This window comes from Eubalaena glacialis, chromosome 4 (genome assembly GCF_028564815.1).
Source record: "Eubalaena glacialis isolate mEubGla1 chromosome 4, mEubGla1.1.hap2.+ XY, whole genome shotgun sequence".
Lineage (NCBI taxonomy): Eukaryota > Metazoa > Chordata > Mammalia > Artiodactyla > Balaenidae > Eubalaena > Eubalaena glacialis.
In genome coordinates this window covers 173,225,832-173,244,879 of record NC_083719.1, presented here as the reverse complement: position 1 = coordinate 173,244,879, position 19,048 = coordinate 173,225,832, and the positions used below count along the sequence as shown (strand labels likewise).

The 19,048-nt window shown below is 49.5% G+C and overlaps 1 protein-coding gene across 2 annotated transcripts in view; it reads left to right on the top strand.

The window, feature by feature from the left end:
- Positions 1–242: 242 nt before the first annotated feature.
- MAU2 (MAU2 sister chromatid cohesion factor) overlaps positions 243–19,048 on the top strand; it is a 30,669-nt gene continuing 11,863 nt past the window's right edge. For both annotated transcript variants that reach the window (XM_061190177.1, XM_061190176.1), the window contains exons 1-6: positions 243–534; positions 13,568–13,585; positions 13,956–14,021; positions 14,660–14,755; positions 16,244–16,338; positions 18,656–18,683. In XM_061190177.1, coding sequence (XP_061046160.1) covers positions 259–534; positions 13,568–13,585; positions 13,956–14,021; positions 14,660–14,755; positions 16,244–16,338; positions 18,656–18,683 — 579 coding nt within the window. In that variant the 5' untranslated portion in view covers positions 243–258. The remainder of the gene's footprint in view (positions 535–13,567; positions 13,586–13,955; positions 14,022–14,659; positions 14,756–16,243; positions 16,339–18,655; positions 18,684–19,048) is intronic.

The window sequence follows — 19,048 nt, the reverse complement described above, 5'->3', positions numbered from 1 at the left end:
ATTGCTTGGACACCTGGGGTCTTCACCCCAGGAATGCAAACCTCATTCCATCGGAAATCTCCGGTCACAGTCCCGCGGACCAGAGGGTGTCGCCTTTTCTCAGACCTTCCCGGAGCGGCGGGCACTCCAAATACAAACTACATATTCCAGGATGCTTTGTACAGCAGCTCTCGCGAGAAACGCGAGGCGCTCCCGGCCCCGCCCCGCGCGCCTGCTTCCGCCTCCTTGTGGCGGCAGCTTGTTGTTGTGGAGGCCAAAATGGCGGCTCAGGCGGCGGCGGCGGCTCAGGCGGCGGCGGCCCAGGCAGCGCAGGCCGAGGCGGCTGAGTCGTGGTACCTGGCGCTCCTGGGCTTTGCCGAACACTTCCGCACTTCCAGCCCGCCCAAAATCCGCCTGTGTGTGCACTGCTTGCAGGCCGTGTTCCCCTTCAAGCCGCCGCAGCGCATTGAGGCCCGAACACACCTGCAGCTCGGCTCCGTGCTCTACCACCACACCAAGAACAGCGAGCAGGCGCGCAGCCACCTGGAGAAGGCGGTGAGCGCGGGCCGGGCCGCGAGGGTGGAGGCGCGGGCTCTTTTCCGAGCTTGGGCTGACGGGTCGCGACCCTGGCGGGCGGGGGCCGCCGGCGCCGGTCCTCCGGGACCTGGGGCGTGACTTCCGCACCAGCAGCAAGACCCCGAAGACGTGAGCCTCTCGGGACCCGAGGGAACTCGCCCCGTACCGTACTTAATGTTTCTGGTGACAGGCAGAGGCCTAGGACTCCGCTCCGGGTACTCCGAGAGTTGCCTCTTTCAGGAGCAACAGGGTCTCCAAATTCTTCAGGTTTGCAGCAAGATGTCACCTTTTGGCATCTCTGGGGACGCCCCCAGATCGGCCAGTGAGTCCTGCAGCTTCTAGCTTCTCAGGGCTCAGCCCCGGGAGCATCAGCCTGAATGCTCCCTTCTTAAATGACTCGGGCATAGGGGAGGGTCCAGGTAACAGTCCAAGCATCCCTTAAGAATCTGAAGTTCGGTTTCTGAGGAAATCTCGGAAGGCATCCTCTCCCAGAACACGGAAGTCTGAGAAGGGTCTGGAGGGTACTGTGCCCCCATCAGTGATGAGGGGAGTCATAGGTGAGAGACAGAGGCCCAGAGCCTGGAGGCAGTCGTTTGAGGTCCTGTAAAAGGCAGAACTGGGGCGGGGGTGGGGGGAGTGTCTGGATTCCAGGGCTCAGGGCTCCTGCTTTCTCCGTATCTACCTGTGACTTCTCTTCCTCCCACCATCCACTCATCCATCCCCTTCAGAGGGCAGGCCCTGTCTTCCCATGTTGACCTGTGGGATCTTGGTGCCTCAAAGAATGTGGGAAAGTGGCCATCATTCTGCCCTTTCTGGCTGTGCAGTTGTTTCTACGCACAGCAACACTGCGTTCCTGTCATGCGGTGTCTCCATTTGCCGTTTACCCAGCTTTACTCTGCTTAGAGGAGAGACTTCTTGAATACAATCAACTTCGATTTTAAAAATGTGTTGATCTGAGGTAAATCTGAACCCACCGGTGGCTAGTAACAAATTGCCTTTGGTAGGATAATCAGATCTTTGTTTTGCAGACTGTAAAGAGTTGGAAGGGGGCTTTAGTTCTTTCTTGATCCACTTCCTTGTTTCAGGAATGAGGCAGTATGGGCCCAGAGAGGTAAAGTGATTTGCCCAAAGCCACACAGCAACTTATTAACAAAACTGAGCTCAAACCTAGGCTCAAGGGCTTCCCTGGTGGCGCCGTGGTTAAGAATCCGCCTGCCAATGCAGGGAACACGGGTTCGAGCCCTGGTCCGGGAATATCCCACATGCTGTGGAGCAACGAAGCCCGTGCGCCACAACTACTGAGCCTGTGCTCTAGAGCTCCCACACCACAACTACTGAAGCCTGCGCACCTAGAGCCCGTGCTCCACAGCAAGAGAAGCCACTGCAGTGAGAAGCCTGCGCACCACAATGAAGAGTAGCCCCCTCTCGCCGCAACCAGAGAAAGCCCGCGCGCAGCAACGAAGACCCAACGCAACCAAAAATTAAAAAAAAAAATAATAATAATAAATAAATTTACAACAACAACAAAAAATCTAGGGTCAAGATCGCCAGGGTCCATGCCAAGAGCATAAGTCGTGGGGTTTTGTTTTAATTTATTTATTTATTTATTTATTTTTGGCTGCGTTGGGCCTTTGTTGGTGCCGCGGTCGTTCTCTAGGTGCAGTGTGCGGGGGCTACCCTTTGTTACGGTGCACGGGCTTCTCATTGCGGTGTCTTCTCTTGTTGCAGAGCACGGGCTCTAGGCACATGGGCTTCAGTAGTTGTGGCACACAGGCTCAATAGTTGTGGCTCGCAGGCTCTAGAGCGCAGGCTCAGTAGTTGTGGCGCACGGGCTTAGTTGCTCTGCAGCATGTGGGATCTTTCCAGACCAGGGCTTGAACCCGCGTCCCCTACATTGGCAGGCAGATTCTTAACCACTGCGCCACCAGGGAAGTCCAAGTCGTTGTTTTTGTGAAGTACTTTTCTTTCATTCATTCAGCAGATATTTAATCAGCTGACACTGGGTGCCAAGCCCTATTCTAGGTGCTGAGGATCAACAGTGACTAAAGCAGTCCCTGCCCACAGAAGCTTATGTTTTTGTGAGGGAGGCAAACAATGAATATATAGTAAAAGGTTAGGCAGCTATAGAAGAACCATGAAAACCAGGGTGAAGATTGGAGTTGACAGTGAGCTATTTTTAGCAAAGGTAATGAGGGAGTCTCTATTTGTGGGAGTGACATTTGAACAGAGGCCTGAATGAGGTGGGGGAGCAAGCCTTGAGAACCGCTCAAGGTTTCAGGTCAATCCCTAGGAGTGCCTGAGCTGTCGGTGACTGGTTGATATCAGGGTCTCTGCTGAGCAGTGATGAGGCTGAGATCAAATGAAGTGTCAAGCTTCCTTGGGTGTGGGAAGGGTGGAGGCTGTGACTGCCCGGGCTTCACGGCCCAGTGCCTTTGGTGGATGTGCTGGTTCTGAAGCTCTCCCTTCTCTCAGTTAATAACAAATCCTGCCACCTCCTTTCCCTTGTCTTCAGGCCATTCAGCCTGTTTCTTTTTTTTATTTGAAATATTGTGGGGTTTTAAAAAAATTTTATTTAATTTTATTTTTGGCTGCATTGGGTCTTTCTCTAGTTGTGGCAAGCGGGGGCTACTATCGTTGCGGTGCACGGGCTTCTCATTGCAGTGGCTTCTCTTGTTGTGGAGCACGGGCTCTAGAGCACAGGCTCAGTAGTTGTGGTGCACGGGCTTAGTTGCTCCGCGGCATGTGGGATCTTCCGGACCAGGGCTCAAACCCGTGTCCCCTGCATTAGCAGGCGGATTCTTAACCACTGCACCACCAGGGAAGCCCTATGGCAGTTCTATTTTTAATTTTTTGAGGAACCTCCATACTGTTTTCCATAGTGGCTGCACCAATTTACAGTCCAACAGTGCACAAGGGTCCCCTTTTCGGGGCTTCCCTGGTGGCGCAGTGGTTAAGAATCCGCCTGCCAATGCAGGGGACACGGGTTCGAGCCCTGGTCCGGGAAGATCCCACATGCCACGGAGCAGCTAAGTCCGTGAGCCACAGCTACTGAGCCTGCAAGCCATAACTAGTGAAGCCCATGTGCCTAGAGCCCATGCTCAGAAATAAGAGACGCCACTGCAATGAGAAGCCCACGCACCACAACGAAGAGTAGCCCCCGCTTGCCACGGCTAGAGAAAGCTCATGTGCAGCAACGAAGACCCAACGCAGCCAAAAATAAAATAAATGAAATAAATAAAATTATTTTTTTTTTTAAAAAGGGACTTGAACTTAAATAGACATTTCTCCAAAGAAGATAGCCAATAGGCGCATGAGAAGATGCTCAGCATTGCTAGTTATTAGAGAAATGCAAATCAAAACTACAGTGAGGTATCACCTCACACCGGTCAGAATGGCCATCGTCAACAATTCTACAACTAATAAATGCTAGAGAGTGTGTAAAGGAAAGGAAATCCTCCTGCACTGTTGGTGGGAATGTAAATTGGTGCAGCCACTATGGAGAACAGTATGGAGGTTCCTTAAAATAGAGTTGTTGGGCTTCCCTGGTGATGCAGTGGTTAAGAATTCACCCACCAATGCAGGGGACACGGGTTCGAGCCTTGGTCCGGGAGGATCCCACATGCCTCGGAGCAACTAAGCCCGTGCGCCACAACTGCTGAGCCTGTGCTCTAGAGCCCGCGAGCCACAACTGTTGAGCCCACGCGCCACAACTACTGAAGCCTGTGTGCCTAGAGCCCATGCTCTGCAACAAGAGAAGACACCGCAATGAGAAGCCCACACACTGCAACAAAGAGTAGCCCCCACCTGCTGCAACTAGAGAAAGCCCATGGGCAGCAACGGAGACCCAGTGCAGCCAAAAATAAAATAAATAAAATAAATTAAAAATTTTTTTAAATCTAAAAAAAAAAAAAAAAAAAAGTGGAGTGATCCCGCAATTCCACGCCTGGACATATATCGGGAAAAGATGAAAACTCATTCAAAAAGCTACATGTGCTGAAATGTTCATAGCAGCACTGTTTATAATGGCCACAACATGGAAGCAACTTAAATGTCCATCAATGGATGAATGGATAAAGAAGATGTGGTATATGTATACATAATGGACTACTACTTATCCATAAAAAAGAATGAAATAATGCCATTTGCAGCAACATGGATGGACCTAGAGATTATCATACTAAGTGAAGTAAGTCAGACAAAGACAAATAGCATATGAGATCACTTATATGTGGAATTTAAAATATGATACAGATGAACTTATTTCAAACAGAAAACAGACGCACAGACATAGAAGACAATCTTATAGTTACCAGGGGGAAAAGCGGTAGGGGAAGGTTAAATTAGGAGTTTGGGATTATCAGATACAAAGTACTATATATGAAACAGATAAACAACAAGGTATAGCACAAGGACTATATATAAAATAAATAAACAACAATGTATATAGCACAGGGAATTATATTCAATGTCTTGTAATAAGCCATAATGAAAAAGAATATGAAAAAGTATATGTGTGAGTATATATAACTTAATCACTTTGATGTACACCAGAAACTAACACAACAGTGTAAATGAACTATACTTCAGTTAAAAAATAAAATAAAAATATATAAGGGCTTGAGCATCTGTGGATTTTGGCATCCTCAAGGGCTCCTGGAACCAATCCCCTGAGGATACTGAGGGACAATTGTATCTTCTCCCATTGTCTCCATTCTGCCTTTTTGTTTCGTTAATAGTTTCCTTCTCTGTGCAAAAGCTTTTTAGTTGGGTGTAGTCCCATTTGTTTATTTTTGCTTTTGTTTCCCTTGCCTGAGGAAACAGATCCAGAAAAATATTGCTAAGATTGATATCAAAGAGTATACTGCTCATGTTTTCTTCTAGAAGCTTTATGGTTTCAGGTCTTAAATTTAAGTCTTTCATCCATTTTAAGTTTTTTTTTTATATAGAGTGAGAAAGTAATCCAGTTTGATTCTTTTGCATGTGGCTGTCCAGTTTTCGCAACACCATTTTTAAAATTTATTTATTTATTTATTTATTTTTGGCTTAGTTGGGTCTTAGTTGCAGCACGCGGGATCTTTCATTGCAGTGCGTGGGCTTCTCTCTAGTTGTGGCGCTCAGGCTTCTCTCTAGTGGCACGTGGGCTCAGTAGTTGTGGCGTGCGGGCTCTGTTGTTGTGGTGCGTGGGCTCTGTAGTTGTGGCGCACAGGCTCCAGAGCACATGGGCTCTCTAGCTGTGGTGCACGGGCTCAGTTGCCCCACAACATGTGGGATCTTAGTTCCCCGACCAGGGATCGAACCCACGTACCCTGCATTGGAAAGCTGATTCTTAACTACTGGACCACCAGGGAAGTCCCCCAACACCATTTATTGAAGAGGCTGTCTTTTCCCCATTATGTATTCTTGCCTCTTTTGTCGTAGATTAATTGGCTGTATATAACTATGGGTTTATTTCTGGGCTGTCTGTTCTCCTCCATTGATCTATGTGTCTGTTTTTGTGCCATTACCGTACTGTTTTTATTGTTGTAGGTTTGTAGCATAGTTTGAAATCAGGGAGCATGATACCTCCAGCTTTGTTATTTTTTCTCAAGATTGCTTTGGCTACTCAGGGTCCTTTGTGTTTTCATAAAATTTTTAGAATTATTTGTTCTAGTTCTGTGAAAAATACCATTGGTATTTTGAGAGGGATTGCATTGGATCTGCAGATTGCCTTGTGTAGTTTGGTCATTTTAACAGTATTAATTCTCCCAATCCATGAGCACAGTATAGCTTCCATTCATTTCTGTAGTCTTCATTTTCTTTCGTTGATGTCTTAGAGTTTTCAGAGTATAAGACTTTTACTTCCTTGGTTAGATTTAGTCTTAGCTACTTTATTCTTTTTGATACAGTTGTAAATGGGATTGTTTTCTTAATTTCTTTTCCTGATAGTTCGTTATTAGTGTATGGAAACACAACAGATTTCTGTATATTAATTTTATATCCTGCAACTTTACTGAATTCATTTATAAGTTATATTTTTTGGTGACATCGCTAGGATTTTCTGTATATGGTATCATGTCATGTGCAAACAGTGACAGTTTTACTTTTTCCTTTCCATTTAGCCTGTTTCTAGCAGTGGTTCGTAGTCACTGTGTGTACATATATATATATGTGTATATATATATATGTATACACATATATATATTTTATAAATTTATTTAATTGTCTTTGGCTGCGTTGGGTCTTCATTGCTGTATGCAGGCTTTCTCTAGTTGTGGTGAGCGGGGGCTCCTCTTCGTTGCAGTGCACGGGCTTCTCATTACAGTGGCTTCTCTTGTTGTGGAGCACGGGCTCTCGGTACGCAGGCTTCAATACTTGTGGCCCACGGGCTTAGTTGCTCTGCAGCATGTGGGATCTTCCCGGACCAGGGCTCGAACCTGTGTCCCCTGCATTGGCAGGTGGATTCTTAACCACTGCGCCACCAGGGAAGTCCAGTCACTGTGTATATTGTCCTTATCATATTTTGCCCACTCAGTGCTGTCAAGGAGAAGCAGCCATGCCTCAGATTGCTTCCTTGTAGCTGCTTGGCTTTTGGACCCATAATTTAAATCCTTATCATCGTGGAGAGTTTTCCCTCGATTTTACAGAACCCTAAATCTTGTGGGGTCTTCCACAGAGCCACAGGGTACCCTCCGTAGGTCGCACTGTCGTTACACCTGGAAATACCTTTCTTTCTGTCAGGTGCATCCCCACATGAAAGTTTGTCCAGATTTCAGTTGACGTGCCATTCTCTGTAATGTTTTCCTTCTTTCGTTGTTTCTCATCTCCTTTTGTGTTGCAATGCAAGCATGCTTTTTTTAAACTTCATTCTTTATTAGTTGTGCATTTTTTCCAAATCAGGGAGCTGTCAACTTTTATTCTTTCCTTTCCTTTCCTTTCATTCTTTACTAGGTAAAGAATCATATAAGTGCTATAGATAAAACTTTTAATTGATCTCTGAACTTAGTATTACATTCATCTTCCTTAACTATTATTTTCATCATCTTTTGCTTTCCCTATGAGAGACCGTAACCTCGTTTGTAATCACTTTTTTGTATATATAAGGGTAGATTATTATTTCTGTTTCCTCAACTGTATTTGTAAGCTTTCCAGAAGGAATGTGTAATACACTCACCCATCTGCTTCATCAGTTCGTTTGTTAAGGGTTCCCATCAGAGGGATGGAGGGTATTTCTCCCTTTCCTCAGCAGCTTTATCCAAGTTGCAGCCATTGGCCTCTCAGTTGTACCTGCCTTTGCAGGCCTTCGGAGTACCTGCTGGCTGCCTCATTCCCTGGATCTATTCAGCAGGTCCTGTAACTATTACGGTACATGACAAGACACTTCACCAGAGAGCCTTCTTTTTTTGCTTATGGTTTTGGCAGGGATGTGGATGTATCTACAGAATTCTTTTTTTTTTTTTTTAGTTTATTTATTTTTGATTGTGTCAGGTCTTCGTTGCTACACACGGGCTTTCTCTAGTTGCGGCGAGTGGGGGCTACTCTTGTTGCGGTGCAAGGGCTTCTCACTGCGGTGGCTTGTCTTGTGGAGCACAGGCTCTAGGCACGCGGGCTTCAGTAGTTGTGGCTCGCAGGCTCAGTAGTTGTGGCGCACGGGCTTAGTTGCTCCACAGCATGTGGGATCTTCCCGGACCAGGACTCGAGCTCGTGTCCCCTGCATTGGCAGGCAGATTCTTAATCACTGCACCACCAGGGAAGTCCCCTCAACAGAATTCTTGACTCCTTTGTGACTCTGACTAAATCATTCATGATTATAAGGAATGTCGCTTTACATCGAAATCTCTTGGCTAGATACTTTGTGAAGCTATTTCTACAGGTTTTGTCAGATTGTGTTCGTTTTCATTTCATTTTTGCCTTGTTGTCTTTCCTCTTGCCACATACTATTCCTGTGTAAATATTCAGTCTTCTCTTATATTTTACTGTTTTTCAAACAGTTCCATTTCAGTCATTTGTGCTTCCACTGTGGAACTGAGAATCTTTATATCTGTACTTAGATGTGTATTTATTTCCCCCTTAACTTTCTTAATTTATCTGGAAAGTGCATCATCATCCTTAGATTTTGCTGATTTGAAAGCCACAGAGGAATAAATGCTACTTCTCTGGAATGGATTGTTCGTTATTTGGTATAATCCAGGCAGTCATTCTTTGGACAGTGGTCTTTTGTGACTGCAGCATCTGTGTTGATGCCACGTTTGCTTTCTCTGTGTGTTTGCAATGGGGCTACTTTTTAGTGGTTGTTCGTCTGACTTAGAAAGCAGCTCCAAACTGCCAGTCAGACACTCCTTAATGGTGCTTCCAGGTTTAGCCCGAGAGTCTATGGCTACCTTCCCAGCAAGTGATTAAAAGCTTCCCTTTCTTATTTTAAGGCCTGAAAGGGCTCAGTTCTGGGCCTTTCATCATCAGGCACAGATGGAGCACATCTTTCATCCTTTAGGATCACAGCTGTGTCCTGGTAAATTCCATGCCACATCAGCTGGGAGCAGAACCTGGCACAGAAGCTGCATTTGCAGAGCTTGGTGTTAAGCATTTTCATGGAAGAGTATCTGTGCTTCCTCCTGTTTGCAGTTCCATTTACTTCATGATTCTACCAACTTGCCCCCCGTCTCCCCTGCAACCCCTACTTCTTCCGGTTCCTGCCTGGGAATTATTATAGTATTCTTTGTGCCTTCCACATGCCAGGCCCTGCGTTCATGGTTCTTGGAGCACTGTCTCTTTGGATCCTCACCAAACCCACAAGGTAGAGACCACTTCCGACTTGCCGATGACAATACTGACCGGGCTGCTTGTAGCCATGGTCACATGGCAGAGAGAGGCAAGGCTGGCTCCTGAATGTTGTGCTTCCATCCCAGAGGAGTTGCAGTTGATAACTATTTCTACACATTTTGGTGACTTAAAAAAACCTGATTTTTAAGAAAAAGTTACATTGGTTATGAGGTACAAGAAGCCTTGAAACACTCAGCCCTGAACTGAATGCCCTAGGAATGGGAAGTGTGCTGATCCCAGCCCTTCCACCCCTCAGGGTGCGTGCTAGCCCTGTGGTGACCCTTGCTTTTCCTGAGAACCCCAAGGTGACCCCAGAGGCTTCTGGTAGGGTCATTCACACCTCTGCCTCACACCTGCAGGCTTCCTGGCAGTGACGGGACTCTCACTTTGGCTGCTTTCCCATGACAGGAAGAAGACATAAAAGCTGTATTTTAATGTTACAAAGTAAAACATAGGTTGAGGTAGCAACCTTAGGTAATTTGTGAGATGGACGTATTTTCTAATATCTAGATTTCTGATTATGAATTTATGTTGCAAGTGTTAAAAAAGGTACAAAAGCCAAGTGATTTGATTGGCTTCTGACTGACAATCCTGGGGAAGTGACTGGCTCACCTTGACATGGAGCTAGTCCTACAGCTTCAGAAATGGGTCATCTCGGGGACGGCTCAGGGGTCACTGACACTGATGCCTGAGCAAGAAACAGTGACGTTTAAAGACAAAGAGATGTCTGATGCCACTTAGGAATTAGAATTTTGTGTTTAAAAGGCATAAGCCTGGGCTTCCCTGGTGGCGCAGTGGTTGAGAATCCGCCTGCCAATGTAGGGGACACAGGTTCTATCCCTGGTCTGGGAAGATCGCACATGCCACAGAGCAACTAAGCCTGTGCACCACAACTACTGAGCCTGCGCTGTAGAGCCCGTGAGCCACAACTACTGAGCCCACATGCTGCAACTGCTGAAGCCCGAGCGCCTAGAGTCCATGCTCTGCAACAAGAGAAACCACCACAGTAAGAAGCCCACACACCACAACGAAGAGTAGCCCCCACTTGCTGCAACTAGAGAAAGCCCGCGCGCAGCAACAAAGACCCAGTGCAGCCAAAACAAAAAAAAAGCATAAGCCTCAGTTCTGTGGCCATTTGTGCATGAGGAAGCCCTCATTTCCTTGTGATGATAGATAAAGTCATCATTCGTGCAACAAATGTTTCCTTAGAGCCTCCCGTGTGTCAGCCCATTCTAGGCACTGGGGACACAGAATCATGATGAGGCACATTATGGGGCTTTATCCAACATCTCCAATTTGTGTGTGTGTTGGGGGGTGGTGGCCCACAGTGCATGCATGAGAGAATGGTGGCAGGTCATGGCTCTGGGAAATGGATGCTAAGGACCACTAGGATCCAGCTCCTCCAGGAGTTGGAGTGTTGCTAACTCCCATGTGGGTCCACACCTCAAACTTTGTCCTCTGGCCCCTAGAGCAGCGCTCCTGACAGCCTCTCACACTGACAGACAAAGCCTTCCAGAAGGTTTGAGTCTTAAAACTTTGGACATGTTACTTTCCAGCGCTCCCGTGGTCACTAAAGGCCCCAGGGGGCTGTGATGCTCTTTCTCCAGCCCTCAGGTCAGAAAACAGAACTGTCAGAGACAGAAACTGATCATTAACAGACACATCTGACTTATAGAAAAGAGATGTCAGTGGGGTCCAGCCCAAATGTCTACTGAATAGATGTTAACCACACAAAAGCCCCAAATGAAGAGACATTTGATGGGCCCATGTGGGCCTGGGCCCAGCAGCACAGGCCAAGGCGCTGGAGAAGTCGGCATAGTGGGGCCCTCCCCAGGCTGTAGGCAACTGGCTGTGTCCCCTCACAGTCTGCCCACCATGGACATACTTCTGTGGACTGTCCTCACGTGAATTTGGAGTATGCCTTGTGCAGTGGGGAGAGCATCCCTGGGCCACAGACTCATAAGGAAGGCTTCTTTGCCCCACTGGAGGAGTTTCACCTCTTGTTGCCCTCTTCACCTCTGTTGGGGGGCAGTGACACACAGATGTAGTCAGCTTTAAGCCAGGTCCTGAGGCATGGCCAAGCTTGACTTGGAAACTCAGCTGTAGGTGGTGGGTTTACTAAGCCCACTTCGCCTTGGCTACCAGGCTGGGTTGTTGAGAGCAAGCCACACGGCGCTCCGAGTGGAAGGCAAATGCTTCTCATGTGTGTCTTTATCCACCCTGTACTCTCTCTAAAGGGCTCCCCTTGAGTATGGAGGCCTTGCCTGAGATATGTCTTGCATGTGGAGATTAAGTCATGGAACTACAGAATCTCGAGGTTGGACCAGGTCTTAGCATGTCCCTAACCCAGCTTTTTAGTCACAGAGTTTCCTACACGGTGTCTTGTCCCTCCTCCCAGTTGGTGGCCTTCAGGAGTGTCTCTTGCTCGACTGCCCTTCCCAGTGAGGAGGAGTGGCTTCTGTAGAAAGCAGGCCCCTACTTCTGTGTTTACCAGCTTCGTGACATCACACGAGGCTGGAGCTAGGCCTGTCCCCACTGTCCACGTAGATGGTCTTCAGCCAAGGAGCCTCACTTGGGGCCACACTCCTGGCAGCAGGCACTGGCCCTGTCCCTCTTGGGACCCTCAGCTCCTCCTGACCCTGTTGCAGGGGGGCCTTGGGAGGGGACACCCAGCTGGCTGCAGAGTGCCTTTTGCCTGGGCTCTATGTGCACGTGCACTTGTATGTGTGTGTGACAGACACAGGAGCCTGGTGGCTCTCCATGTTACCTCTTTCTCTCTGTTCTATCCCTCTCCTCTACTCCCATAGCTCCCCCTCCTGGCCCACCTGTGTCTCTCAGGCAGCTGGTCTCCAGACCAGCTCCAAGTCTTCCCCAGCCTCTTTGGTGACTTCCCTGGCCACCACTCAGCCCCAGACACATCTGGAGCTCCAAGGCTGTCCCGCTGGCGTCACTGGCCTTTCTCCCTGGCGGCCAAGAGACCCATGGGCCTTCAGCCTCTGGCTCCTCTTTCTCCTCCTCCCCCTCCCTCTGCATCCTTTGCTGCATCTAAGATGCTCTTAAAACTTGGATCTGATTGGGTGCTTTTGTTTTATGCATCTGACTGGGTCAGGCTCCAGGGGTGACATCAGGGCATTCTTACCCACAGTCACATGAGTGGCACAGAGACCAAATGCGCCTTCCAGCCTCACCTGCCTGGCCCTCTGCTCTTCTTTGCCTGGAGCACCTCCTCTTCCTTCTTTGCCTGGTAACACCCATACCTACATCCTCATCCTTCAAGGCCCAGCCCCAGACACCCCAACCCCCACCACCTCCCTCCACATGCGCGCGCGTGCACACACACACACACACACACACACCACACACACAGTTCTACGACAGAGCATGGCAAGTAAGAGTCTTCTGTTGGGCTCTGGATCTGCCTTCCAGCAACCGCTGAGGCTCTGAGAATGTTTGCAGGATCAGTGGGTCAGCAGGAACAGCGTCAGGTATATGCTTGAGTCCTTGATGGTCTGACAGACTGTGGTCAATGTGGTGGTGTGGTGGACTGTCCTGGGACCTCACCGCCTCCTGTTGGAATGTGAAACTCCAGGGCACAGTTACGGCCAAGTGGGAGCATGTCGTTGTCTGAACCACGTCCCAGCCTGTGTACTAGCAGAGAGGGATGGTGAGCTCAGAACTCAGAATCATCCCTGCTTCCCCTGGCCAGGTGCTGCCCACACTAGTCCTTCCTGGAGTACTCTTCCCTCCCCTCTGAGGCTAACTTTGCTCATTTCCAAACATCTTTTAAATGTCACTTCTCCAGGAAGGACTGACACCCACAGACGTACTCTCTAATTGTAATTAATTCCTCACGTCATGATTTGCTATTGGCGTACTACAGTGAATGGCATGTGGTGGCCCCTCTGTGCTCTTTCCCCTTGTGAAGCATTGCTGCTGTAGTGGGAGAGGGCTCCAGTTCTGACTCAGGAGCCTGGCAGGACAGGAAGCCCGTGAGTGGGGGAGCAAGTTCATGTTCCCTTTCCCCCAGACATGCCCTGGTTGCTGGATTAGAGGAAAAGCAAGCCCACCCTCTTAGGCTGAGCAGGCCATCTTCCCACTTAACTGAACACCTGCAGCCTTTGGTGACAAGACAACCTGTGTAAACCCCAAAGTGGAGCCAGTTAAGCAGGTGCAAAGCGTATGGCTGAGAATTAATCCTTTTTTCTTTCTCTTTCAGTGGTTGATATCACAGCAAGTATCCTTTTCTTGGTACTGTTCCCTTTAAGGAAAACTCTTTCTAAATAAAAAAAATGTGTTATAAACTTGAATCCTACCTATAATGCACACCTTGGGTTTGGGCTTTGCCCCACAGATTACCTGGAGCATCCCTTCAGACCAGTAGCTTCTCCCTGGGTGCTGTGCTCCTCTTCATGCCCCAGCCTCTAGCTCCACACCCAGCCAGCAGCAAGCTCAGGGATTACTGGGGGAATATGTGAACTTGGGGTTTTAGAACGGGTGGGGACACGCCTGTCCGGCCAGCCTCTGCAGTGTAAGAACGCTGAGCTGTGGCCCTTTTAACCTGACCATTTTGCAGTGTCTCTACTTCCTTAACTGGACGTCATTAGATCCCGCAGTTTGAAGATGTTAAATTTGAAGCAGCAAGTCTTTTGTCTGAATTATACTGTCAAGAGGTAAGAACATATGAAGGTTTCTGAAAGCAAACTCCCTCTCCCTGTAGCAAAGCACAGTGGCAAACTGGGACTCTCAGGAGTGGATTCCCTTCCGGCTTTTAAGACTTCTCATAATTTTCTTATCTCCCACGCCTGGCATGGGGCAGCCATGCGTGATCACTTGCTAACAAAGGCTAGCAGAATCTTTTTCTACCGAGGACTGTTGGAAAACAGCCTTGTTCCTAGGCTAAAGATGATTAGTTCCTGAACAAGTTTATATAGTTTACCTTAAGCTGGTTCCTGACGTCAAGTGTAGCTGAAAATTGCCTTTCCCAGCTTTGAGCAGTGACCCCTTTTCACGCCCCTGGCCCCTCTCTCTGGTTGCAGAACAGGAAAGAGCAATTGTTATCAATTTGACTGTTCAGGATTTTGAACTAAAGCTAGTTTCAGTTTAGTTGAGTGGGGAGTTATTTTAAGGTCGATGCAAAAACTTCCCAGCCAGTGAGTCTAATAAAATATCTTTTCTTCTTTAATCAAGCACATTGGCAACCCACAAATCCTTTGGTAAGTGTGAACAGGAATGGCCTTCTGGCTCTGCAGCTGCTGCATAAGGAATCCACCTTATTTTTTCCTCCCCAAACTTCACTGTTTCCTTTCAGAATTCCGTTGATGCAGCAAAGCCACTGCTGCGGAAAGCAATCCAGATCTCACAGCAGACCCCGTACTGGCACTGCCGCCTGCTCTTCCAGCTTGCTGTGAGTACTGCGGGCCTGGCCGAGATGCATGGGTGCCTGTTGGGGGCCGTGACCTTGGGGCACAGCTGCCCCAAGTACAAATAAGCAGACTCTGGGACACACGGGTCTTCCTCAGGCTGCTGTACTGAGCGGATGGGGACACAGGAACGTTTCTTGGACCCTCCAGACTGTCGCCAGGAGGCGGTACTCCCAGGGTGGGCCTCTCACTCAGCAGCACCTGGGGTGATTGGTGGGAGTGTCCTTCCCCTGGAGCTGACTTGGGGCCTAGTCTTCATGTTCCCCTCCCTCCTGTTGCTCCCTTTGGCCTGCATTTGTCAAAATTTAGGGAGCATTTCTTGCCAGAGGTCCACTCTGTTTTCTGAGAGCTGTGCAGAGATTCCAAGGGACTGCCTATTGGGCAACAAATGCTGGAGTCAAGCCTTTTCTCCTAGAGCCCACTTTTGGGGCATGCTGGGGTATAGCCTCACCCTGGGCTCCACACAGCCCCTCTGCCCTCAACCTCCCTTAAGCTCCTCAGATGTAGGTGGTGCCTGGTCCCTGCACTCTGAGATGCTCGGGTGGTGAGGGGCTCTCTCAGCTGGGCTTTCCTGGCTACAGTGGAGGAGTCTGCAGGCCGGGGGCTGGGTAGACTCCTTCATGAGGAGTGCCTCTTCATCCTGGGCTCTGCCCACACCTCCCCAGCACTGGCCATCCTCTATCCTCTCCTGACCCTGACACAACCTACCCACTAGGCCACCTCTCGCCCACCCTCCATGATAAAGCCCCATCACCTGCCTGAACACACAGTGGGTGCTGGGCTGCAAGTGTCCTCTGCTCCCTGGGGGAGCCTTAATGCCAGGAGGATTTGTCTCAGAGGGTCCCCTGCTGAGAAGAGCTCACCTAGCCTGGGCCCCTGCCTTCCCTCCAGGCTTTTTCCTGCCCTGCAGGTGCACTGTCCTCCTTTTATCCTCCATGTGCTTTTGTGCCTGCTGGCAGAGGAGGAAGCAGGCCAGGCGGTGAGTCACCTGCCTCAGGTCACAGAGTTGGTTTGTGCTGTGAGCACGGAGCCCAAGATCTCAACCAAGGCCCCACAGGTGTCCCTGCCTTTCAGCCTGTCAAGGCTTCTGGGTTTGAAACTCCCATAGGTACTTACCCCTGAAAGAGTCCCTCCTTGTTTGAGGCTCCTCTGGCTGCTCCCCTAGTGACCACCCCCTGAAAGTGACCTGGGAAGCATTCAGACATACTCGCACAGCCCTGGAGGGGTCTGCACCTGTGAGTGTTAACTGCTGGCTGTATGCACCATTAAGCTTAGATGACGTACACTATAAACGAAGTGGAGTTCTGTACCCAAACACTGTTGATGAGATAATATGCTTAATTTAGCTGAAAACTGACACTGAGGCAATATTGTTGACGTAGGGAGGTTCAGTTTAACTTGCCAGCAATAAGGTCAGGTACTGTAAAGCAAGTGGTTTGGAAATGAGGGTCATTGTTTGTTCTTCTTTTCAGCAACTGCACACACTTGAGAAGGACCTGGTGTCAGCCTGTGACCTCCTGGGTGTGGGGGCCGAGTACGCCCGGGTGGTGGGATCTGAGTACACACGGTAGGCACCCTCTCCCTGGGCCCCTCCTCCTCTTACTTGGAAAGAGTTTGGCCATCTTGATCCTGGACAACAAATAGAAATGGCATTTCAGCATGAAACGATGGCCACCCTTATACATAGTAAGAGACATGCAAATTAAGGCAGCACCGAGATGCTTTTGCCCCATCGATTCATGAAGTGAGAAGTTGTTGAGTTGACTGTAAGGGTGAGGGGCAGCTGGCATGCTCAGCACCATCAGCACTTGCACGTTCCTAGTATCTCTTGAAATAAAAAGGGCTTGTGGGACTTCCCTGGTGGTCCAGTGGTTGGGACTTGGCCTTCCAATGCAGGGGGTGCAGGTTCGGTGCCTGGTCGGGGAGCTAAGATCCCACATGCCTTGAGGCCAAGAAACCAAAACATAAAATGGAGGCAATGTTGTAGCAAATTCAATAAAGACAAAAAAAAGTGGTCCATGTTAAAAAAAAAAATTAAAAAAAAAAAAAAAAGGCTCGTATGATTTTCTGGGTTGATCCCCTTCCTGGTGCAGTGCAAGAGTGGTGCTTGTAGAGAGTGTGGGCAGCATGCTTGGCAACCAGTGTCCCCACTGAGGGGACACCCAGGAGTTTTTAGATACATAACAGGAGACAGAGTAAGTGGACATTTGTGTAAAAGAAGGGACATAGGTTCATGTTATGCGTGAAACTGCTTAGACTACCTGGAGGCTAATGCCCTGGGGTTGGGGTCAGGGGTCTGAGGCCACCAGTGCTTCACTGTGTGCCCTCTAAGAGAGCCTCCAGTCTGTCTCTTTTTCCCCTAAAGAGAAGAATCCTCTGTAGTAGGATTCCAGACTCCAGGTAACAGTGCTCTTATTCTGTTGTGTGCATTGGGATTCTGGAAACACAAAATCTAAGCTTGTCCCATGGGGTTATGGGACAGAACAGTCCCTGACTCCATTCTCTGAGCTCTGGACTTGCAAGTGCTCACAGGGGTCCACACAGTTCCCCACAGGCTGTCATCCCTCGACCAACCTGCCCTGGGATGGACACTGTCACACAGTCTGGTCTGTGTTCCTGGCCCGTCTTATCCTCCTCGTGCTGTGGCCGTCACTGGATTCAGGGTGACACTCATGCCTTGCAGGGCATGGGGATGGCCACACACTGCACATGTTCACTCACAAGTGTCCTCAAACAGGCCTCTGTACCACTGTGGGCGGGTGACCTGGGTGGGCCTCACTAGGGCATGGCGCCTACAGGCCGCCTGACACAGAACTTCTGATCTCGGGGATATGGCCTAGTGATGTGACAATATAGGAACCTTGACATGAAGTTCTAGGCCTTAGATTTCAACAGTCAGACAGTAGACTCTAGAGTGTCCACGCCGTGAGGTAACAAGGAATGGCGAGGTGGCTGGGAGTATAGACATCTCTCACTGTGTGACGGGGACCCCCCTCCACCTCAGTCTACTCACCTGGAACGATGCCCATTTGACGGGGTGTCAGCTGCAGCACATGGGGACTCTGCATAGACTGGCGGGACAAAGACTTAGATGTTGAACAAACTGTGACGACAGCCCAACAGCCGATCCTAAAAGCCTGTCCCAACGCCAGTGCCGTGAGGAGCCCCTAGGCACTGGGGTGAGGCTGGGCTGCCCTCCTCTGTCTTTTGGCAGTCTCGTAAACCTTTTAATGTGTTCATTTTATTATTTTTCTTGCTGATGACAGCAGTACGTGCTTGTTTAGAAAGTGCAGAAAGATTTAAGACAGTAGAAATCTCCTGGCTGCGCCACCCTTGAGGGTGGGGACAGCGGGCAGCGAGGCTGCTGACATGCCTAGGCTTCCTGAGTTTCATCCCCTTAACCCTCAGGAGAGCCCGAGGGGGCTTGGCTGGTTATAGGCAAGGAAGTGTGGGCACAGAGGGGCCACAGTGAGGTGCAGATTTCGGTGTGGGCACCTGAGCCTGATTACTTACCCCCCTTCTCTCCTTGCCCCACCCTGTGCTGTCCACAGATGTGGAACCTGTGATCTGCTGTGTCAGCGAGAGTAAGGTTATGGTGGATGTGCTGTCCTGTACCCTGCCCCTCCGTGCTTTCTGAGCACGTGTTTCTGCTTTCTGAGCTTTTGAACCACATGAGTGTCTAAACAGGAAAAAGCTAAAAACAAATAGAATAGAACAAAATAGAGCCCTCTTATAAATAAAACAAACCTAATTGGCCAGGGTCCATTGTCATCCATTTAACTGTCCCAGAGGTGGCTCGTTAGGTTCCTGTGAATGTTGAGATGGCACAGTCATCCCAGGGGGTGCCTGAGTCTCCCAGACATGACTACCCCTCTCTTTTCCAGGGCACTGTTCCTGCTCAGCAAAGGGATGGTAAGTGGAGGCTGGATGGGTTGGGGCTGGTATGGTGGACGTGAGGCCGGGTCCCCACGAGGTCTGCCAAAGCCTCGCCTGCTTGCCATGTCGTGGCCCCTCAGGCGCCCAGACCCTCACGCATGGCAGGCAGCCACGAGGGGCAGGCCCGTGTCCCCCAGCTGGATTCAGAGGTAAAACTCAGGTTCCAGGTTGTGGGATTTGTGCTGATGGAAGAGCAGCCTGGGTTGGAGCTGCCTAGACCTGGGTTCCAGCCCGGCTATGCACCCTCCCTTCGTGGTGCCAGCAGTCCCACAGCACGTGGGCAGGTGGGCGGCAGTCCTTTGTACCAGGAGGGTCTCCCAGCACGTGCACCTCTCCCTCCC